Consider the following 20,422-nt stretch of genomic DNA (forward strand, 5'->3'; position numbering starts at 1 on the left):
TTATAAACTTCAAAAAGTTAATACTTAATAATAAAAGTTCAAAAGTACTCATTTAATTGTCTTTTGGTACATATCGCTACATATTATTTCCGTCCATCCATATTAATGGTGGATTTTGTGTATCTATGAGAACTTCTTCCTTGACTTCTTGTTTTTGTTCTGGCTCAAACTCATCGATATCTTCGTTATCTTGTACTGACTGAGGACCAGTCGATTTATATTGAAACGCGGAATGGGATAAGTCAACTTCTACAGGGAATAATGTTACTGCCGATAATAAATCTGCGCTATTAGCATAATATTTTGCTAACCCAGATGCAAATTTTTGTAATTGCCATACGACATCTTGAACATGTTTATTATCGAGCAGTTCTAATTTAACGAGCACATCTGCTCTTAATTTTGCAAATTTAGCACGAGCTTCTTGTCGACATCGTAGAACCAATCGATACTCATAATTTCCAGTTTCAACGCGATAAAGAGGTTCCTGTAATACTGCATAACTTTGTTCTTCGTCATCTAATTCTTTAACTTTCAAGCAATACGAAAGATATTCGAATTTTGCATCGGCATATTTGCTTATCGTTAAACGTGTATCTGGTATTGCTTTATGAAGGTATGTGCCTAAATCATTTAATATAGGTTTTAGCGTTTTTAACATAGTCACTCCAAATTTTTCCATTTGTCTATGTTGTTCTCCGAATTGTCTAAATGCTTCACTAGCACGTGGCTGTGGCTCTCTAACGCCTATTGCTGCGAAAGTATCTCCAAATACTAAAATAAACACAAATATTTTTCCATCATTACAAACATTTTATTTGATATTTCTTAAGTAAAATAAAATGATATATACTTGCCTTTGTAAATTTGAGTGAGATCAAAAAAGGTATGTAATGTTGCTTTCGCATGAGAGACTAATCCCCTATATAAATTTTCTGTACGTTGCAGAGCATTTAGTCTTTGAACAAGAGCATCATTGCAAAGAATAGCACGCGATAAACCAAGTGCATCAGCAGTTGCACTACCCATCCCTTCTACTAATCGATGTTTAACCTATGATCATTAATGGATGGTAATGCTTTGATAATCAAATAATTTATATTCTGTTTATTATAAACTAATCACCTTTTTCAAAGCAATGTCAAGAGTACGTCCTTGCTTAGGATCAGCATGCAATTTATTGTAATTAATGCTAATTTGGGAATCACAAGACTGTATCATTTTTGCAACTTCTACTTTTGTTTTACCCCTTACAGAGACCCCATTTACAGCTACTAGTTCATCCCCAGATTGAAGAGTACCATCCAATGCAGCAGGTGTATTGTCAAAAATTTGTATAATATATAGACAAGGACAAAGAGGAGATCCACCACCAATACTGATACCAATGAGGTTGTTGTTATCTTTTTGTATTACTACATTTCCAGAAGTAATAGTCATACCCCTAATGTATTAACAATACAAAATATTTATTAGTATTTGATCATATTATTTGTTTACTACTACTCTAATACTACTAATAAATTTATTATTAAAAAGTAAACAATATATATATATATATATATATATATTTCACATACATATAGATTATTTAGTATATTTACTGTAATATTTAATTAAAAAGATATATGGTATACACATGCAGAATCATAAAATAAAGTACTTTATTAAATTAAGGAAAAATTTTTATTATCCAATAAATACAAATTCAACTGATTGAATTCATCAAACTATCGAATAAATGAAAGAAGAGACACTCACAGTTGAATATTGGGAAGTTGTGGTATAGATTGATCTTGTGCGACCAATTCTACATCTGGTCTGTATTCCACAAGAGCAAATAATAGCAGAGAAGAAATTAAGCGATGATATATAAGCAAAATGTGCAAAAAGATTTTTTTACAAACATAGAAAAAAATATATATAAAAGTACTAGTGCATACATGCGGTCTTCCATCATGGCTAATTGATGCAATTCAACAATAGCTGGTGGCACGGTGGTTACAGAACCAGGAATTTTATCCTTGATTAATCCACTTGAATTATTAACTGAAGCATTGCCATGAGATATTAATGAATTATCCAATAAGCTGTTCCACCGCGCCGTGGCATCAGAGCATGCATGTTATAAGAAAAAGGAAGCACATTGAAACTGTAACGAAACATATAACAAATATAAATAATTAAGATCTATGATTATCTAAGACCAACATTTTATCTTCCTCGAAAAAGAAGTCATCTTCAAAATCCATGCTTGATTCTTCAAATTTTTCTATTATTGTCTGTAATGTTAGTAAAATATCAGTGAAAAATCACATGTACGTGTTAATATGTATTAAAATCATCGTTAAAGTCAAACTCTAAATCAATGGAAGAAAATTAAAAACATAGATGATATATAAAATAAATATGAACTTTTATTGTTAATCAGGATATTGATTAAATTTCAGTAATATGAACCAATAATTTGAAATTCCAATAATTTATCTATACCTAAAATAAGTTAGACGTCTATCAAACAAATGTTAGTATACAATAAAGACTTAAATGTCAAATACAAAAGCTTTGATCGCCATTTAGAAACTTGATGACGTCATATTCACTCATGATACTCGTCAAAAGAAAAATGTATTAAATGTATAAAACTACATAATTAATATATTTTCGACTTATAATATATAAATTTATTATTAAATTTCATTCATACAATCGATATAATCATACATATATATATATATATATGTATATATATATATGTAAGCAATATTAAAGGCTATATTAAAATTATTTCATAAAAGACCTGAAGAGGGCTGAAGTGTGTTATGGCAGTAGAGAGAAATCAAATGACTTTCTATAAAATTATAAATATTTTATGGTTAAATACTTCATGTTCCACGTTGACGAATTGACGCGACGTTGTTGACCTTCCACGTAGCATGCGACAATGGTAACGGTCTCGTTATGCCGGAGTATTCAATCGTAGATTCAGTAACAGAGTATATGTGAAATCAAATTAATCTTTATACATAACAGAAAAGATAGTATACAACTAGTGAATTAAAATGAAGAGATTCAGTCTTTTTCTCTTATTAGCTATTCCTCTTATCATTTTAAGTGCAAACAGAGGTAATGTATAATGAAATATTTAATCATTAAAATGTGTATTCTTTGATATGGTGACAGTGACAGATATAAAAATTAATAATTATCGTCATTCTTAATTTCTTTTTCAAATTTTTTTTTCATATAAAATATATTGTCTTTACCAATTTTCGAATATAATATTGATGAGAATTTCTGACAGATTTAATTTCAAAAGATCTACTTTCATAACCTAACAAAAGGTTTTATCATTACGACAAAAAGGTTTTCATATAACATATTTGTATGTACAATAGTAAAAAGCATTTAATATCAAAAGTATGCAATTAATTATAAATAATAATTTTATATTGGCATATATTAAATCATATAAATTTTTTTTATATTCTTATATTGAACAGGATCTGGTGTAGCTTATGCTCAAGAAGATGAAAATATTGATGATATAGTAGATGTAGAAGGTGAAGACAATACAGTTATCACAGATGATGAATTGGAAGAAGAAACAACTAATGCTTCGGCCGATGCAGACACGACCATTTTGTTTACTAAACCTATTCATAATGCTTTATCTACCCTGGGTATACATTTTATATTCTTATGTATAATTTTATTCAGCATTTCTAATACATATTTGGTTGATAAAAAATAATAATTTTGTTTATAGAATTACCAGCTGGAAATTTGGTAGAATTTCTTGTTGGTTTCACTAACAAAGGTGAAAATGATTTTGTTTTGGAATCATTGGATGCCTCGTTTCGTTATGCCATGGATTTTAACTTCTATATTCAAAACTTCTCTACATTCTCATTTAATAGAGTAGTAAAACCAAAACATGAAGCAACATTGGCATATTCTTTTGTACCTTCTGAAACATTTGCAGGAAGACCATTTGGACTCAATGTTAATCTTAATTACAGAGATGCGGTATGTAATAAATTAAAAGATAATGTTAAATACATTGATAAGACCTTATAATATATATTTTTGTAGAATGGAATCGGCTATAGTGAAGCAGTTTATAATGAAACAGTACAAGTCATAGAATTAGATGATGGATTGGATGGAGAGACTGTGTTTCTTTATGTGTTCCTTGCCGCATGCGTAATATTGACTTTAGTTGGTGGACAACAACTCCTATCATCTTTTGGTCGCAAATCTCGTTCTTCCACAACACGTAAAGCACCTATAGAAATGGGAACATCTAATCCTAATAACGTAGATTATGATTGGTTACCAAAGGAAACTCTTAATACACTCAGTAAGTACAGGAGTACAGGATCACGCAATAAATCACCCGAAACTTTGAATCCGCCACGTGCTTTCAATGATGTCAAAGAAAGAAATGTGATGTACAAAAAGAATAAACATAGACATTAAATTGGTTATAAACTTATCGGAGAGAATTTTTTATACACACTTTTTCTAGATAAGTCCCCCAGAACACCAAAACAAAAAACCAAGCAAAGAAAAGGAAAGCGGACATCTCCAACAATGTCTGGAACAGAAAATCACTCAAATAATTTGAATAATTTATGAAAATAATGTCTATGATTAACATTCTTCATTAGGTGAGATAACAAAAATGTAATTTGTAAATTGTCATGATACCTGTATTATAAACATCATCATATAAAATTTGGAACAAAACACTTGATATCATAATAAGCTATTATTTAAATAATATGAGATTAGTATATAACAAAAAAAAAAAAAAAAAAAAAAAAAAAAGAAATGCAAGAAGTGTTGTGTGTTTCATTTGTACAATTTACATAAAAATTTTGTAATTCCATAAATATTATTACCCAGCATGCATGTTGTTTCTTTGTAAAACGAGATGGGTATGTATGCATCTATGACAAAAAAGAAATAAACATGTGATTGTTTTATGATTATACTCGTATTACACACACGACAATGTGATCAGAATAAACTAGCCATTTTATATAAGTATCTTTATGATATATTGTTTCCCCCTACATTTTTAATAAAATTATATAAATTCACATGATTAATGTTACAGTTCATTTCTTAATAATTAGAATAGAAAATATAAATTTGTTATTCACCTCCTAAAAAAAATCGATTTTGAAGAATAAAAAATTTGGAAAATTCGTGAAAAATTATATCTTAGTTCGTAATCATATTTCAATTATTCCTAGTTTCATTGTTCGAGTTTCGACAATCGAAATAAAGAAAGGTCTTTGACTTACTAAGCCACTGAACTGTTGAGATGTGGAATACATATAGCGACACCATACTTTGAAAACCTACTCTTAACTTTTCTATTCTAACCTATAATGTGCAAACACGAAACGGAAAGTAACGTCGTATCAGATCTTATAAAATAATCACACGTCAGCCTTAGCTAATAGTAATAAGTTACGGTAAAGTGCAGTGGTAGAGTGTGAAACGCATTTGAAAACATAAGAAAATGTCAGACGTGAGAGACTGGTTTAACTCATTACCAATATTTACAAGATATTGGTTATTGTTTACGGTTAGTTTGTCATTAATCGGTAGATTTGGTTTTATACATTCATCTACACTCGTATTATCCTATGATCGATTTATAAACAATTTTGAAATTTGGAGGCCAATCACCAGTGTCCTTTATTATCCTACGAATCCACCAGCAGGATTTCATTTTTTAATTAATTTGTATTTCCTCTACAATTACTCATTGAGATTGGAACGTGGAGAATATGATGGAAGACCAGCAGATTATTGCTATATGCTATTGTTCAATTGGTTATGCTGCGTTATATTAGGATTCATTAATGGCTTCCCATTGCTCATGGATCCTATGGTATTAAGCGTATTGTATGTATGGTGTCAACTAAACAAAGATGCTATTGTTAATTTTTGGTTTGGTATGTTCTTATATTTTTCTTATTAATTTATCCTAATGAATAGATAATAAAAAAAAATATTTATCAATTTTTAATAGGTACAAGATTTAAAGCTATGTATTTGCCGTGGGTATTATTTGGATTTAATATGATCGTTTCTGGAAGTGGCATGATGGAGCTCTATGGTATATTAATTGGTCATATCTATGTATTTCTTAAATTTAAATATCCTCAAGAACTTGGAGGCAGAGAATGGCTTGTTACTCCTAAAATTTTGGAAACATATTTTCCTCCTCAAAGAGGTGGAATTCGATGGTTTGGCAATGCACCCACGGAAAGACCTGGTAGACAACAACAAGCTAGAAATGTATTCGGTGGTCACTATTGGGGAAGAGGACATGTATTGGGAGAGTAGTTTTACATATTTAAAATATAGGGAAGGTATCACTTTAATGTTATCAAAGTTATTATCAAATCAGTGATTCAATTTATCGTCATCTGTACATCTTTGAATGTTGTTGTATAATACACATACATAAATTAAACAAATAAAAATTGCAATCGGAAACAGAGAGATAAAGATATAATTAAAAAGTGAAAAGATATCTAAAATGTAGTTATAGATATTATAGTCAGTTACAATTTCAACAATAACAATTGATTTGTTAAACTTAACATTGATAACTATTTATCTTTTTAGATAACTAGATATATCCAAATGTTTTTGTAATGTACTTTTATAATTTAAAAATAAGTATTTGATAATAATTCAACAATATATATTTACCTTACTTTATAAATGTAATTATTTTCTGTATATTTCCATAAATAATTTAATAATAAATGGCGATAGAGAAAAAAAGTCAAATGGAAAAAAAGAATTATGATTTTGCAATTAATGTTTAGCATAATGAAATTTTAACTGTATATAAAGAAATAAAAATTTAATAATTTCTTTTACCAATTAAAATTAGTAATGAGCTTTTCTGTACAGAAATATCACGATACAAGAAAATAAAAAGGATGTAGCTATGTTTTTTAAAAGAAATAGGACAACTATGGAAATAAATGTCTAATACATAAAGAAATGTGATTTTTATATTTTTTATATTTCCAATGCCTTATGACAAATCTGAAAAGAAAAGTAATACATGATGCTTAATACTATATAATAAATAATTTTAATACACTTTTATATAAAACATATGATTTATTAATGAGGTTTTCTCCTCAGTGGCTATGATACCTGCCAGTATTTAACTTTGTAACAAAGTAAACACTAATCAGGCGGATGGGATGCCAACCCCTACCAAGAGCCCAAAACTAACACTTTTCTTTACAATATTATAGCTTATATTAAAGTTATTTTCTGATATTAAAAAATCAAAAATTCAATAGATATTATAAATTCTTATAGATATTATAACGGAAAGTGTGAGGAAAGGGCTCTATACTTACTAAATCATTCTTCTGGAACTTCTAATAATCCATTATTTATATCGTCGATAAGATCATGAGGAGGTCTGCCTTCTACAGTACAACCAACAGACTGGCACGTGCCAAGAATTTCTTTTACAGTGCCGCTTAGTTTTCTAGACATTGATCTTTGTCTCATGGCACGAGCAATAGAAACTATATCATCGAATGATAAGTTTCCACTATGCTTAATATTCTTCTGCCTTTTTCTATCTCTTGGTGGTTCTTTGAGCGCTTTAATAACTAAAGAAGCAGCAGATGGAACTACAGAAATGGTAGCTTGCCTATTTTGAATTGTGAGTTGTACAGTAATTTTTAAGCCCTTCCAATCACTGGTAGCTTTGGCGATATCGTCACCAACTTTTTTGGGTGACTGTAAAATAGAGTTGGTTATGAAAACAAAACTCAAACATTTTTTTATTTATGGTATTAACATTGATATTTATATTTTTAGCTTACCAAACCAAGTGGACCAATTTTTGGAGCAAGAGATGAGGTTGCTCCAACTTCACCACCAACGCATCTCAAATATACTATAAAAAATTATACATTATTAATATCACCTTTTTATATATTTAATAATTTCACTATAATAATGTCTTTAAAATACCTTTCTTAATTTCATTAGGATCGAATTTGGGAGGCATTGTATATAATAATTTATAAAAACTTGAAGAATTAACTTAGATGTTATTGGATTTTAATAACGATCCTCTCCTACATATACACGCGACAAGTTGCACGTTACGAAAGAACGGAAAGAGCAATGTGATGGCAACTGGTAACATACTACGTGATTCAAAATAACTTCTCAGGGTTACCAACATTAAGTATATTTTACTCTTTATTCTAAACGAAAATAATTGGTCAAAAAAATTTTGCGCCATTTTTAAAATATTATAATCGAATGGATCCATTAATTCATGTTAATATTGTTTTTATAAAATAATTAAGTTTTTAGATTTTAATTGTTAAAACGTTTAATATATTAGGTTAGAAAGAAATAGAATATTAAATTCATCTAAAGATCTTCTCTTGCCATAAACTCCTCGTATAAAAGGTAGCAAAATTAAATTTGTGCATTTTTATATACGTAACATATTTATATAGAGACAATCAGAAATACAAAGTATATAAAACGTACTAGAGCCAAAGTAACTGTATTCGATGACGTAAATATTATTTGGTATCAATTAAAGAAAGGGATGTTTAAAAAAAATAGAGAGAGAGAGAGAAAATTATATATAGTTTTGTTAATGGGCATAAATTTGTTTTGACAGTTCGTCTTCTATCTTTATTATTAAAACGAAAGGCTTTCACAGAGCAGAGTTATGCCTTTATCACGTGTATTCGTAATACATGCCTGTACCTGCCTGTGTAATATATGTCTATATCTGCTGTGTAAATAATGAAAAATACATGTATACATTGTATACTTGTTTGTATACTAAGCGCGATAAATGTTACAACAGTGTATACAATTTATATTTATGACAAGGTTCTGTGTGAATCGAAAACAACAAGCTGTAGCGCAATGATATAGATTTTTTTTAATTCCTTTTTATTATTATTATTATTATTATTATTATTATTAACTTTTTCTTTTTTTCTTCTTTTTTATTAGTGAGCGGCGTTATTTCGTCGTCCTCGTCTTTTGCGGCCTCCTCCGGAAGAACGATTAGAAGAGGCCCATTGTTCGTAAAATCGTTCTGCCTCTAACCATTCCTGGTATTTATACCACCATTCTTCCCATTTGATGTAGTCATCTAAAGTAAGGTCTCGTAAATATCCTCTTGCTTTGTAATAATCGTATCGAACTCGTACGTCGTCCCAACATTCTAAACCTCTTGGTCCTTGAGCCAATAATGATTCAGGATAATGTCCAGGAGGTGGAGATTCGTAACCCAATCGAGCGATTCTTTCTTCACCCTCTATTACAACTTTCATAGCATTTTCTCCATCTTTAGTGATACGCATATTTTCCATATCTCTACGATCCACGCTCCATTGAGCCATTTTACCAAATCTACAGAAATAAAATTTCTTTGATGAATCATAGATTTTTGATTGGTTACGTTATATAATCGAACAATGAATGTATTTATGCATTTCAAATTATGATCGATCAAAATAATTGTTTAAGTAATACCGTTCGGATAATGTCATTCTCGGCGGTCCTACATGGGATGCTGTAGAAGAACTGTCGCTATCTTCACTAGGTGAGGAGTCCGGTGGTTGACGCATCATCGGCGGTGCTCCATGGCTCGAATGTGTCTTTTCTACTTTTACAGGTTTGCGCATCTACACAATATATAAAATGAAAAATGTAGTAATATCGATGATATCCAGAATATATCGTGAAAAACGTATTACTGCGACGGAATTTATGGCAGCTGAAAAAAAAAAAAAAAAAAAAAAAAAAGATAATTAAAGCAGCATCTATGCTTCGGATTTACATGGATAATATGCTACTAATGAAGAATCAAATTAGCAAATAATGAGATAATGTATAATAGATAAAATGTAAGGAAATATACCAATGGTAGAGGATCAGGAACACGCGGATCCTCGGGCAATCTGCTATGATGTTTTTCCTTGCGTCTAACCTTGGCTTCTTTTTCTTTTAGAGCCTTATAATCCTTCTGATGTCTCGGTGGAGGTTGAGGTGCTGGGGGTGGTGTACGCGGACGTGGTAAAGGTGGTGATCTTGGTCTAGTTCGAGGTGGTAGAGCACGCGAACTCGAAGGCACAACCTCTTTAGGATGTGCACGCGCACGTACCGGCGTGATTGATCTTGAACGCGAACGAGATGGTGGTGCTATACGACGACGTTCCTTCGGTGAACAGACGGAACATGATCTATCCGAGCAGGTACTCCCTGTACTAGGACTTCTCGCAGCTCTTCCTCTTGTATGAGAACGTTCTCGTGGTGATCTAGGGCTTCTAGCACGAGGACTACGTGGTCGTGGGCTGTGAGGACTTCTTGGTCTAGGACTTCTTGGACTACGAGGATGACTTCTACTTGGTTCTCCACTTGATGTACCTCCGACATAAAGTTCTTTATATCCACTGTGTCGCCATCTATTCGGATCACGTTCTTCTACTTCCAAAAGCTTTTTATTCCAATAGCTCGACTGAGACTCACGAGCTTTTCGCATGACGGTATCTAATTCCCTCCGTTTGCTCGAACTTTCACCATGTGGTCTAGTCTGGGAGACGCTAGTGTCCATCCTAAGTTTGCTCGAGCTGCTACCACTGCCTCCTCTCCTTCTATCATAGTCTCGTGACATCACTGATAGAGATACGAGTAAAATATTTCATATTAAATATTCGTTGTAGATTGAAGAAGATATGAGAATAACGAATATGTAAGAAGGATCCGATGGAAAATTGCTTTTTACCTGAATTAATGAATATTTTTGGAAGATATAGAGGATGTAAAAACAATTCAACACGACGATCCCAATCCTTCCTGTGAAATCACAGTTTAGATTTCAGAACATGACAGTAATACGGCTGCAATAATGAATATGCGCGTTGATCTAATTGCCGTAGAATCTCGAGAGTAAACCAATGCTCGTCTCTTTGCGTTGGGCTGCCTAAACGGTTGATTGGCCTACGTGAAAAAATATACGTAGCAAATCGGTATCATCTAGCGTTGAGCAAAACACTAGCAGGAAGGTTAGTGTATTTTGTGAAGTGCAATTGCGCTTCGTCTTGTTTTAACAATGATAAAATATGAAGAATAAGAATAAGAATAAGAATAAGAATAAGAATAAGAATAAGAATAAGAATAAGAAGAAGAATAAGAAGAAGAAGACGAAGAAGAAGAATAAGAAGAAGAAACAGAAGAAAAAGAAGAGGATGATGAATCGCGAGATCCAGAATATCCGAGGTTTTTTATTTTATTTTATTACTATTATTATTTATTATTATTATTATTATTATAAATCTTTTTTTTTTTTTCTTTTTTTTTTTTAGTGGACGTATCACCCGTACGCGATGCCTTACCATCGCCACTCTCTCCGTATGTCCAGAATCGTGTGGTACGCTTCGATCCACGATCCATATAACGCTGCGCGCGCGTGTATGAACTTTCGAACGCTTCGAGAAGCGAGTTTTTAGATCGCACGAACGGAAAAACAGACGAACGGACAGATAGACGGACGGACGGACGGACGGACGTATGAGCAGTCGTATGTATGAACAGTTGGTGGACATAGAAAGTCTAGAAATGCATTGTCGTTGAAGCGAGCGCATCATCTTGGCGGTATCGACAAGAAGAAATTGGTAATAAGCCATATATGTGTATATATATATAATGTGTGTATATATATACATACACACACACACACACACACATATATCTGTCGGCACTTGTCGTTGCTGTTGTTTACAATGCATTGCCATTGTCGCCGCCATTGCCGTTCCGCCGTCGTCTCACCGTCGGCCCGCTGTTACGACCGTCGAACTTGCACAAAGTGCGCGCCGCCTCGGGAGCAGTGCGATGTTGCCGTTCGGTATTCCGTACCGAATAGCCGCGTGGGCGCGCGCGCGCGCAACCGCAACCGCAATCAAGCGAGCGAGCGAGACCGCACGATCCTCGGGCTCGTCGTCAAAGATACACGAGTATATAAGCGTATCGTCCGGCCTAATCGGTGCCTGGACGAAACGTTCTTGTTTCTCGAGTCATACGACGACGACGACGACGACGACGACGACGACGACGACGACGACCGCGATGACAATTCGTCGAAATGACGACGAAAGAACCGTTCACGTTCCTTCCCTCCTTTCTCAAGGGAAAGAATGGACGAATGATGATACGTCAAGGTCGCGCGAATTTGCGAACGATTAAACCGCGACACCGTTTCGGTCATTGTACGTATGTACCAAAGAACGAGCGACGAACGAACGAGAACACGAACCAACAATCGCGAATATCTCCGCGGACCGGTTTCGAGAAGAGATTTCGAGACTACGACTCGAACATCGACAAGCGAAGAGAGGAGTATATGTGTATATATATATATATATACCGCGTTCTCTCTTCTGCCTCCTTAGCACCCCTTACTTTTTACTCTTTTTTTGTTTTTTTTTTGTTTTTTTATTATCTTTTTTTTTTTTTTTTTCGTAATTTTCACGAACGCAAGAGCGAAGTTCGGTTTCTCTCGCTTCTCCTTCCCACTTTCCTTTTTTTTATTTTTATTTTTTTTTTTTTGCGCACTGGCGGCAGTACACACCTTCGCACACTCTGATTTCTCTTTTTATATCCCGATTTTGCACTAAAATTTTTTTTTGTTTTTAGTTTTTAGTTTTTTTTTTATATATACATATATATATATATATATATTTTTTTTTCGTGTTCTCTTCTCTTTCTCTCCCTTTTGCCTTTATTTGTTCAAAGGAAACAGAAACAGGACTCTCATCTGACTCTCGCATCAGCACTTGGGCTGCGGTATTTTTTTTTTTCGTACCGAAGCGTCAAAGCCGTTCATCCGCTCGCGTCTGATGGTTATCACCTTGAAAATCAATCGGCCATTCGCCGGAGCGCGACTACTTCCTTCGTTATTTCCGTATCACCGCGATCACCGGACTTTGAAGGAACATTCGGGCTAACGACGACACTCACTTTTCTCACCGCGGCAACTCGAAAACTTGCATTTTCTGGCACAAATTCTCCACAAAATCACTTCCGCGTGTGACGTAGTATCTCAATAGGGAACGAGGAAAGACGTTGCTTTCCCAACTCAGCAAAATGAGTACCCGTATGTAATCATCTACTTGCCTCCTTCGATGCGATACTAATATTATTTTTAACGAGTCGTGACGACGTCGAGTTTTAACTGGTCGATTTTAAGAAGAACGGAAACTTTCGTCCAATCAGTGACACGACGATATTCTCTGTCCTGAGCCTTCGATCGTGCTCATTGGTTGAGTCAATAACGCTTTCTCATTGGTAATCTCTATTTAAACTTCTATTATTCGTCGAAGATTCACTCCGCTAGATATATACATGATTAATGTAGAAGGGTGATAATTTTCGTTCGTAATTTTATTATTAAATGTTTGTTAAATATGGTGATAGCTATAGGTTTCGAGGGTAGTGCGAATAAATTAGGTATTGGAATTATACGTGACGATGAGATTTTATCTAATGTACGAAATACTTACATCACACCACCGGGCGAAGGTAAGCATAACCTAATATATATTATTTTTTATTTTATAATTTTCTCATTAAATTAGAACAAGAAATTTTTTTTTTATCTCTCTTTCTCTCTCTCTCTCTCTCTCTCTCTCTCGTGATAAGGATTTTTACCACGTGAAACTGCGGAGCATCATCGAAAATGTATAATTGATGTTCTTAAGGAAGCATTGCACAATGCCAAAGTTTCTATGAAAGAGATCGACGTCATATGTTATACGAAAGGACCAGGAATGGGTGGTCCTTTGACAGTTGCTGCGTTAGTGGCTCGTACTATGGCTCAAATTTACAACAAACCGATGGTAGCGGTCAATCATTGTGTGGCTCATATCGAAATGGGTCGTTTAATTACTGGTAGTACAAATCCTACTGTGTTATATGTGTCAGGTGGAAATACACAAATTATTGCATATTCTCGTCAAAAATATCGCATATTTGGAGAAACAATAGACATTGCCGTTGGCAATTGTCTAGATCGTTTTGCAAGATTGTTGATGCTTTCCAATAATCCAAGTCCTGGATACAACATTGAACAGCTTGCAAAAAAGTAAGTATTAAGTATTAAGTCTTTTGACTTTACTTTCGAAAAGATTGTTATACGAAAGATTTTTATATTTGTAAAGATCGTTAGATATGTCTGACACGATGGAAACTTAATAAAATTTCATGAATGTAAAAAGGGGAAAGAAGTTGGCTCCATTGCCATACGTAGTAAAAGGAATGGATGTATCTTTCTCTGGTATTTTAAGTCATATCGAGGAACATCTTTCTAATTGGATCAAGAATGAAGAATATACACCAGAAGATTTATGTTTTTCTTTGCAAGAAACAGTTTTTGCCATGCTGATTGAAATCACTGGTAAATAAATTATTTTGTTTGTTTGTCAATCAAGATAATTTATATAGTTTTGATAATTCATATCATTTTCTAATTTAATACATTAATAATTATAGAAAGAGCGATGGCTCATGTGGGAGCAAACGAGGTATTAATCGTGGGTGGTGTTGGATGTAATGAAAGATTACAGGAAATGATGTCAATCATGTGTAAGGAAAGAAATGCAACATTGTATGCAACTGATGAAAGATTTTGTATTGACAATGGCGTTATGATCGCTGTCGCGGGATTGTTACAATATAAGAATGATGGTCCTACCCCTTGGATCGAGACGACCTGTATACAAAGGTATAGAACCGACGATGTACACGTTACGTGGAGAACCTAAGATGTTGAATTTTAATAAAAATATGATTATTTTATTTTCTGAAGGTAGTTCCTTTGTAATGATGTCAATCATTCCTTATTAGATTAAGTATGTATGATAATAATAAAAGATCTATTTAGAATAAGTAGAAAAAAGTAACAAAAAGTATTCATTCATTGATTCTGAAGATTCATGGATTTATGGATTCGTGATTGGAAGAAAGATTAGATACGTGATTTGTAGTATAATAAAAAGTACGACGGGTCGGCGCTGTATTGAATAATCGAAAAACGGTAGTAGCGTTGGATATGTGGGGTAGTGGGCGGGGGTAGGGATGGGGATGTGGGCGAATGTGACACCAGCAACGAAAGATACGCAGAGTTTGTCGCTTGGGATAATCTTCGAGGCACGCGCACAGTTGGCTTCTATCCAAGTAATGTCTCTGTAGGAGATGGCAGCAGTTATAGTAACTGAAGTAGCACCACCACATCACTATCACCACCACTACCACCATCACCATCACTACTACCATCACCATCATCACGTCAGTATCGCTACCGTCATCAGTAATAGCGGTAGCAGCATCACCACCTCCACCGGTAGTGAAGACGGTAGCCTGTAATAATATTAGTAGTAGTAGAGTAGTGTGGTAATGTAGTAATAGTAATAGTAGCAGAAGCAGCAGCAGCAGCATCGACATCGACAGTACCAGCAGCGTGCTACGTTGGGTTTACTTGGCGCGTAACTTTTTTCCTGTTTTATTTACAAAATTCTCTCTATTTCTTTCTCTTTCTTTTTCACGCACTTATTCTCTCTCTCTCTCTCTTTCTTTCTTTCTTTTAATTTCTTTTTCTTTTGCCAATGTACATATACGTATTTTTACAAAGAGAGATTTATCTTTAGCGACCGCGAAATGCGCATTGATAATTCGAAGATAAAATAAAAATTAAAAAAAAAAAAAAAAAAAAAGAAGAAAAAAATAAAAGAAAAGAAATTAAAAAAGAGATTTTTTATCGGTCGAAAAGGATTATATAGGAAGGAGATATATATATTTCGTTCATTTACGGTGTTGGTCGCAGTGCTTTTCGCGGTCCTTGTGCCAAAGAGGGCAAGAAGGGTCATCTTAAGCGGCGTTTAATCGATAGACGAAACGCGAGGAACGTCGATCGCAGCGCTCGCCTGTGAAACAAGTGGCAGAGGAGGAGGCACCAGTCGAGCGTCGTCGTCCTCGTCGTCGCTAGTCGACTCTCGAAGGATTCGAAGAGGAAGAAGAAGAGAAAGAAGAAGAAGAAGAAGAAAAAGAAAAAGAACAAGGAAGAAGATAAACATCGAACGGACAAGATGATTCGTTTGAATTTCACAAAGGAATCATTATAAAAAAATTTTCATCATTGTCCTCGAGAGGAAAATTTTTTCTCATAACGTATATCTATACAAAATAATATATATCATATTGAGATTATATCGAAAAGAAATATCCCTCTCCGATCGTCATCTTTTATACGTCGTAGACGAAAACGACGAAATGCAGTTGATCGTGGCGCCGGTCCCGCTCTTTTCTTGGTGACTGCTATGCTTGAACGGGAAGAGGTGAGTCGCAAAAATTTCCTAAGTACACGAAGACAACGTCGACTCCTCTCTCTCTCTCTCTCTCTCTGTATCTCTCTCTCTCTCTCTCTCTCTCTCTTTCTATCTCTCTCTCTCTCTCTCTCTTTCTCTCTCTCTCTCTCTCTTTCTCTCTCTCTCTATATCTTTCTTTCTTTCGGCTATTTCCGTATTGTAGCTCTGCCTTCTCGTGCATACGGAACCAAAGCTAAAACACGACGAAGCTAAAACACGAAGCTAAAACACGACTGGGATGATTCTCAAATGTTTTTTTTGATATTTATATATGTATATATATATATATATACATATATATATGTATGCGTGTGTGTGTGTGCACACGTTATATATTTTTTGTCTGCTTTTTTTTGCGTGCACTTGTGAAAGTTCGGAAAAAAGAAAACAGAAATGTAAGATTTTTAAGAGAGAATGGAGTTCGACGATAGAACGAGAGAAATTTATCGATTACGTTGTATCAATCAAATTTGAACTTTTCGTTTCGGATACTACCTATATCTATTCATCTTATACCTCTCGATTTCGCCCTACGGGGGCTCAGCGAATAAGCATTAAACGCTCGGTGAACACTGGAATGGTCCGTTCTATCTCATTTAACCTCTTTTCCCCTCTCTCTTTCTGTCTTTCTTTCTAATCCTACATCTATCAAGATTTTGATATTCGTATGTATCTTTTTTTGTCAATTTTACACTTATATATATACATACGTACATACATATAAATATATTTAGAGAGAAAAGAGAATAGTGTAGTGTTAGATATTAAATTCGAGTAATCGATAATGCCAAAATATCGATTTCGAAAAATCAAGTGGACCTAGAAAGAGGGAGAGAGGGAAAGAGAGAGAAAGAAAATAAGCTCATTTCTATGGCGTTTAACGTAGTTTAAAGAACAAAGAGTACTAACTTTTAAAATAGTTTAAAATACTTTCGAAAATGATAATATAAGAATAATAAAAATTAAGTAAGAAATTAAATGAGGAGAGACAGAAAGTACTTCACTTTGTCAGAAATAGGTTTCGAAAATTATATCTTTGTCAAAGGCCGAGCCTTGGCTTACTAAATGCAAACGACAGAAAGAGAGAGAAAGAGAGAGAAAGAGAGAGAGAAAGAGAGAGAGAGAGAGAGAGAGAGAGCTGACGTTATATTTTCTCAAAATTCTACCTGGCCAAGAAAGTAGGTTGCGACATGTAAAGATGACATTGTATTAGCCACGCACGACTTTTATATCTTTGCTTTGAACTACTAATAAGATTGCAGTAATAATTATCTACATTAGTTCGCAGGTTAGCTCTTTGTTTTTTTTGCATAGTTATCAACCATGATGGTAAAACTCATTATTTATATCGTACGTTGTTAATTGTTTAACTTTTCTTTCCCTTTTTATTTCCAAAATATATATATTTATATAAGTGTATATATATATATATATATATATATATATACACTTATATACATATATATATATACACTTATATATATATATTCCCGTATTGTTATAATTGCATGTAAGTACATATGCAGGTTAATTTTTTTGGTATGGTACTATCCGTAGTGGTAGTCCACCATTTTGAAAATTTACCTACTTCGTGATTTTCTTTCTAACATTTTTGTCTTTACATTCCATAGTGATATATATCAATAATTCGATTGTCATAATTATATATATACATGCATATATTATACATATGAAATTTAATTTTTTGGCATGGTATTGTTCATGACTGTAGTCCACCATTTTGAAAATTTACGTATCTTGTGATTAGCTTCGTAATATTTCTTTCTTTTCATTTTAAAGTGATATATACATAAGAGAGAAAGAGAGAGAGAGAGAGAGAGAGAGAGAGAGAGAGAGAGAGAGAGAGAGAGAGAGAGGGAGAGAAAGAGAAAGAGAAAGAGGAAGAAGATAAACGAACCGGTGTAAAGAGTTATAAATTCGATTTCCGAGCCAAAGTTAAAAGCATGTACGATCGTTTGGCGAACTACGTTGGACAGTCTGTTTGCTTTCAGTGTAATTTGCGAGCCACTTGAAATCATCTCGTTTTCTATCGAGTACACTACTCGAAACAACTAAACGATCTTGTAAATTAGGGCTTTTAAATCGATGTCATTTAAGTGAATTTTTCAAACGGCACATACTTATGTATATATGTACAAACATAAATGGCCCAATCGATCGATCCAATTTGAATATTCCTATATTTTTCAAATTGTGAGGTTTACAGGATAGGTGATTGTCAAGGGGAAAAGAAAGAAATAAAGAAAGAGAGAGAGCGAGAGAGAGAGAGAAAGAGAGTTTGGGATAGATGGGGGAAAATAAATTAGGAGGGATAATGAATCTAATCGATACGAGATACCTGACCTGAATATATTCGAACAAAAGTAAGAAAGAGAAGGGAGAAAGGAAGAGAGAGAGAAGGAAGAAATGGGAATATGTCATGAACAGATATCATCTCAGCAATAGGTTATTACAATTAAATTTTGAACTAATGAAATTCGAGATGGAAGAGGATAGATATAGAGAAAATTTCATGGCAATTATAACAATTTACTGATCGTTCGATAACATTTATAAGAACGAAATGTTCGAATGTGATTTGCTATAATTAAAATTAAAAAGAAAGTAAAAAAAGAAGAAGGAGAAAAAACCAATTTCAAAATAATCGCGATCAAGAAGATTATGATGTTTATATCAAGTAAAACGATCGTAGAAAAAATGGACTGTTACTTATCGCGTCAGTATCATTTAAACGTTTGATCTCATAATTGTACGTTAAATAAATGATCAGTATTACTAATAATAAAAAAAAAATATTAATATGGCGTCATATAAGTGATGCAATCCTTCCAACGCGCGATCATGACAATTAATTATTTATATCGACCAAAATATTCCTATATAGACGAATTATATTTGTTATACAAATCTTAAAATAAGATCATTGATTAATAAAAAATATTAACCAAATATTATAAATAGAAACGTATAAAATTATATATGTTTTTCTAGAAGATTTCGAAGAAAAATAGATTAAGGTTAAGAAAAAAAAAAAAGGAAAGAAAAGAAAAAAAGAAAAAAGAAAAGACGTATGATTTCTGGCGTTTTCCTTTTCTTTTTTTTTTGTTTTTTTTCCCTTTTTTTTTTTTTTTTAACACGAAGGAAATCTTCTAAAAGATCTAAAGACATCCCGGTTAGTTAATGAGTGCCGGGGGGTAGTGTGGGATTGTTATTCATTAAAAACCCCACGATCTCTCGGGTATTATCTCTTGAAATGTCTTTTGGATTATATCATGGATAGAGTCCCTGGGCGAAAGTGTACTATCCTTGGAAGGAAAGATGGGTTTGGTGGTGTTATCACCTGCCCCTTCTCCACATTCCATCTCATCCCAATTCACCCCATATACTCTCGTTACCCACATGAAAAGATGCATGCTAGGCGCATCCTCGCAGACTCTGCATCCTGAAGCATTTTGTACGTGCCGCCAAGTGTATTTGCGACACGCTGGCTAGCTAGGTCACTAGGGGATAAAAAATCGATTCACTTCTGTCCTTCTCTTTTCCTCCCTTTCTTCCACTCGTTCCACTCCTCTCTCTCTCTCTCTCTCCCCCTCCCCCTCTCTTCTTCCCACTCTCTTTCTCTCTTTCTCTCTTTCTTTCTATTTTTCTATTTTTCTCTCTTTCTCTCTCTTTCTCCCTCTTCCGTCTTTTCTTCGTAAGAGGCTCGTTTACTCGTCAACAGGGAGTTACCTAGATATCATATTCATGTATTCTCGTTGTATCCTCCTTTTGGCTGGAAACAAAATACATTAGGTAGGTAAACAAGAAAATAGGAAAGGAAGAACAAAAAAAAAGAAGTCTCGATATCTATCTGAGAAATATTTGTCAATTTTTATGGTATTGAAAATTGTGTCAAACTTTACGTCTATCGATTTGAAATAACAAGGATAATATGAATA

At 33.6% G+C, this 20,422-nt stretch overlaps 7 protein-coding genes across 28 annotated transcripts in view; 4 read left to right on the forward strand and 3 right to left on the reverse strand.

Annotated features, from left to right (window-relative positions):
- Positions 1-31: 31 nt before the first annotated feature.
- Positions 32-2,622, reverse strand: LOC124946750 (PRKCA-binding protein). Of its 5 annotated transcripts, XM_047487926.1 has the most exons (7): positions 2,494-2,622; positions 2,212-2,282; positions 1,944-2,090; positions 1,762-1,821; positions 1,126-1,444; positions 858-1,053; positions 32-774 (listed from the first exon to the last, which is right to left on the reverse strand). In XM_047487926.1, exons 2-7 carry the CDS (start codon positions 2,250-2,252, stop codon positions 77-79), a joined length of 1,461 nt encoding a protein of 486 aa, XP_047343882.1. In that variant the 5' UTR covers positions 2,253-2,282; positions 2,494-2,622; the 3' UTR covers positions 32-76. The 5 variants fall into 5 exon arrangements, with proteins under 5 accessions (XP_047343882.1, XP_047343883.1, XP_047343884.1 ...); XM_047487927.1 differs by lacking the exon at positions 1,762-1,821; XM_047487928.1 differs by lacking the exon at positions 2,212-2,282 and having other exon boundaries at positions 1,944-2,152; positions 2,494-2,611.
- A 265-nt stretch (positions 2,623-2,887) lies between these two features.
- On the forward strand, positions 2,888-5,055 carry LOC124946759 (translocon-associated protein subunit alpha). Of its 2 annotated transcripts, XM_047487954.1 has the most exons (5): positions 2,888-3,126; positions 3,504-3,683; positions 3,770-4,029; positions 4,096-4,363; positions 4,532-5,055. In XM_047487954.1, exons 1-5 carry the CDS (start codon positions 3,063-3,065, stop codon positions 4,639-4,641), a joined length of 882 nt encoding a protein of 293 aa, XP_047343910.1. In that variant the 5' UTR covers positions 2,888-3,062; the 3' UTR covers positions 4,642-5,055. The 2 variants fall into 2 exon arrangements, with proteins under 2 accessions (XP_047343910.1, XP_047343909.1); XM_047487953.1 differs by having other exon boundaries at positions 4,096-5,055.
- A 282-nt stretch (positions 5,056-5,337) lies between these two features.
- LOC124946762 (derlin-1) lies at positions 5,338-7,038 on the forward strand. The gene is made up of 2 exons (XM_047487957.1): positions 5,338-5,975; positions 6,053-7,038. Exons 1-2 carry the CDS (start codon positions 5,537-5,539, stop codon positions 6,367-6,369), a joined length of 756 nt encoding a protein of 251 aa, XP_047343913.1. The 5' UTR covers positions 5,338-5,536; the 3' UTR covers positions 6,370-7,038.
- A 4-nt stretch (positions 7,039-7,042) lies between these two features.
- Positions 7,043-8,202, reverse strand: LOC124946763 (60S ribosomal protein L12). Its single transcript, XM_047487958.1, has 4 exons — positions 8,041-8,202; positions 7,890-7,963; positions 7,413-7,803; positions 7,043-7,086 (listed from the first exon to the last, which is right to left on the reverse strand). The coding sequence occupies exons 1-3, from the start codon at positions 8,075-8,077 to the stop codon at positions 7,417-7,419; spliced, it is 498 nt and encodes a 165-aa protein (XP_047343914.1). The 5' UTR covers positions 8,078-8,202; the 3' UTR covers positions 7,043-7,086; positions 7,413-7,416.
- Positions 8,203-8,697: 495 nt separating this feature from the next.
- On the reverse strand, positions 8,698-13,218 carry LOC124946755 (serine/arginine repetitive matrix protein 1). 11 transcript variants are annotated; one of them, XM_047487949.1, is made up of 6 exons: positions 11,442-13,218; positions 10,832-11,046; positions 10,576-10,722; positions 9,968-10,473; positions 9,580-9,731; positions 8,698-9,456 (listed from the first exon to the last, which is right to left on the reverse strand). In XM_047487949.1, the coding sequence occupies exons 3-6, from the start codon at positions 10,718-10,720 to the stop codon at positions 9,051-9,053; spliced, it is 1,209 nt and encodes a 402-aa protein (XP_047343905.1). In that variant the 5' UTR covers positions 10,721-10,722; positions 10,832-11,046; positions 11,442-13,218; the 3' UTR covers positions 8,698-9,050. The 11 variants fall into 11 exon arrangements, with proteins under 11 accessions (XP_047343905.1, XP_047343903.1, XP_047343900.1 ...); XM_047487947.1 differs by having other exon boundaries at positions 9,968-10,722; positions 10,832-10,902; positions 12,953-13,218; XM_047487944.1 differs by having other exon boundaries at positions 9,968-10,722; positions 12,953-13,218.
- LOC124946758 (probable tRNA N6-adenosine threonylcarbamoyltransferase) lies at positions 12,895-14,911 on the forward strand. The gene is made up of 4 exons (XM_047487951.1): positions 12,895-13,623; positions 13,744-14,185; positions 14,319-14,497; positions 14,593-14,911. Exons 1-4 carry the CDS (start codon positions 13,509-13,511, stop codon positions 14,862-14,864), a joined length of 1,008 nt encoding a protein of 335 aa, XP_047343907.1. The 5' UTR covers positions 12,895-13,508; the 3' UTR covers positions 14,865-14,911.
- LOC124946742 (potassium voltage-gated channel protein Shab) overlaps positions 13,486-20,422 on the forward strand; it is a 44,416-nt gene continuing 37,479 nt past the window's right edge. For 2 of the 7 annotated variants that reach the window (XM_047487907.1, XM_047487911.1), the window contains exon 1: positions 15,309-16,433. The gene's annotated coding sequence lies outside the window, so the exon portion shown is untranslated. Of the gene's footprint in view, positions 13,624-15,305; positions 16,434-20,422 lie in introns of those variants that run through there. The other 5 variants (XM_047487905.1, XM_047487906.1, XM_047487910.1 and 2 more) reach the window with 5 other exon arrangements.

This window comes from Vespa velutina, chromosome 2 (genome assembly GCF_912470025.1).
Source record: "Vespa velutina chromosome 2, iVesVel2.1, whole genome shotgun sequence".
NCBI lineage: Eukaryota > Metazoa > Arthropoda > Insecta > Hymenoptera > Vespidae > Vespa > Vespa velutina.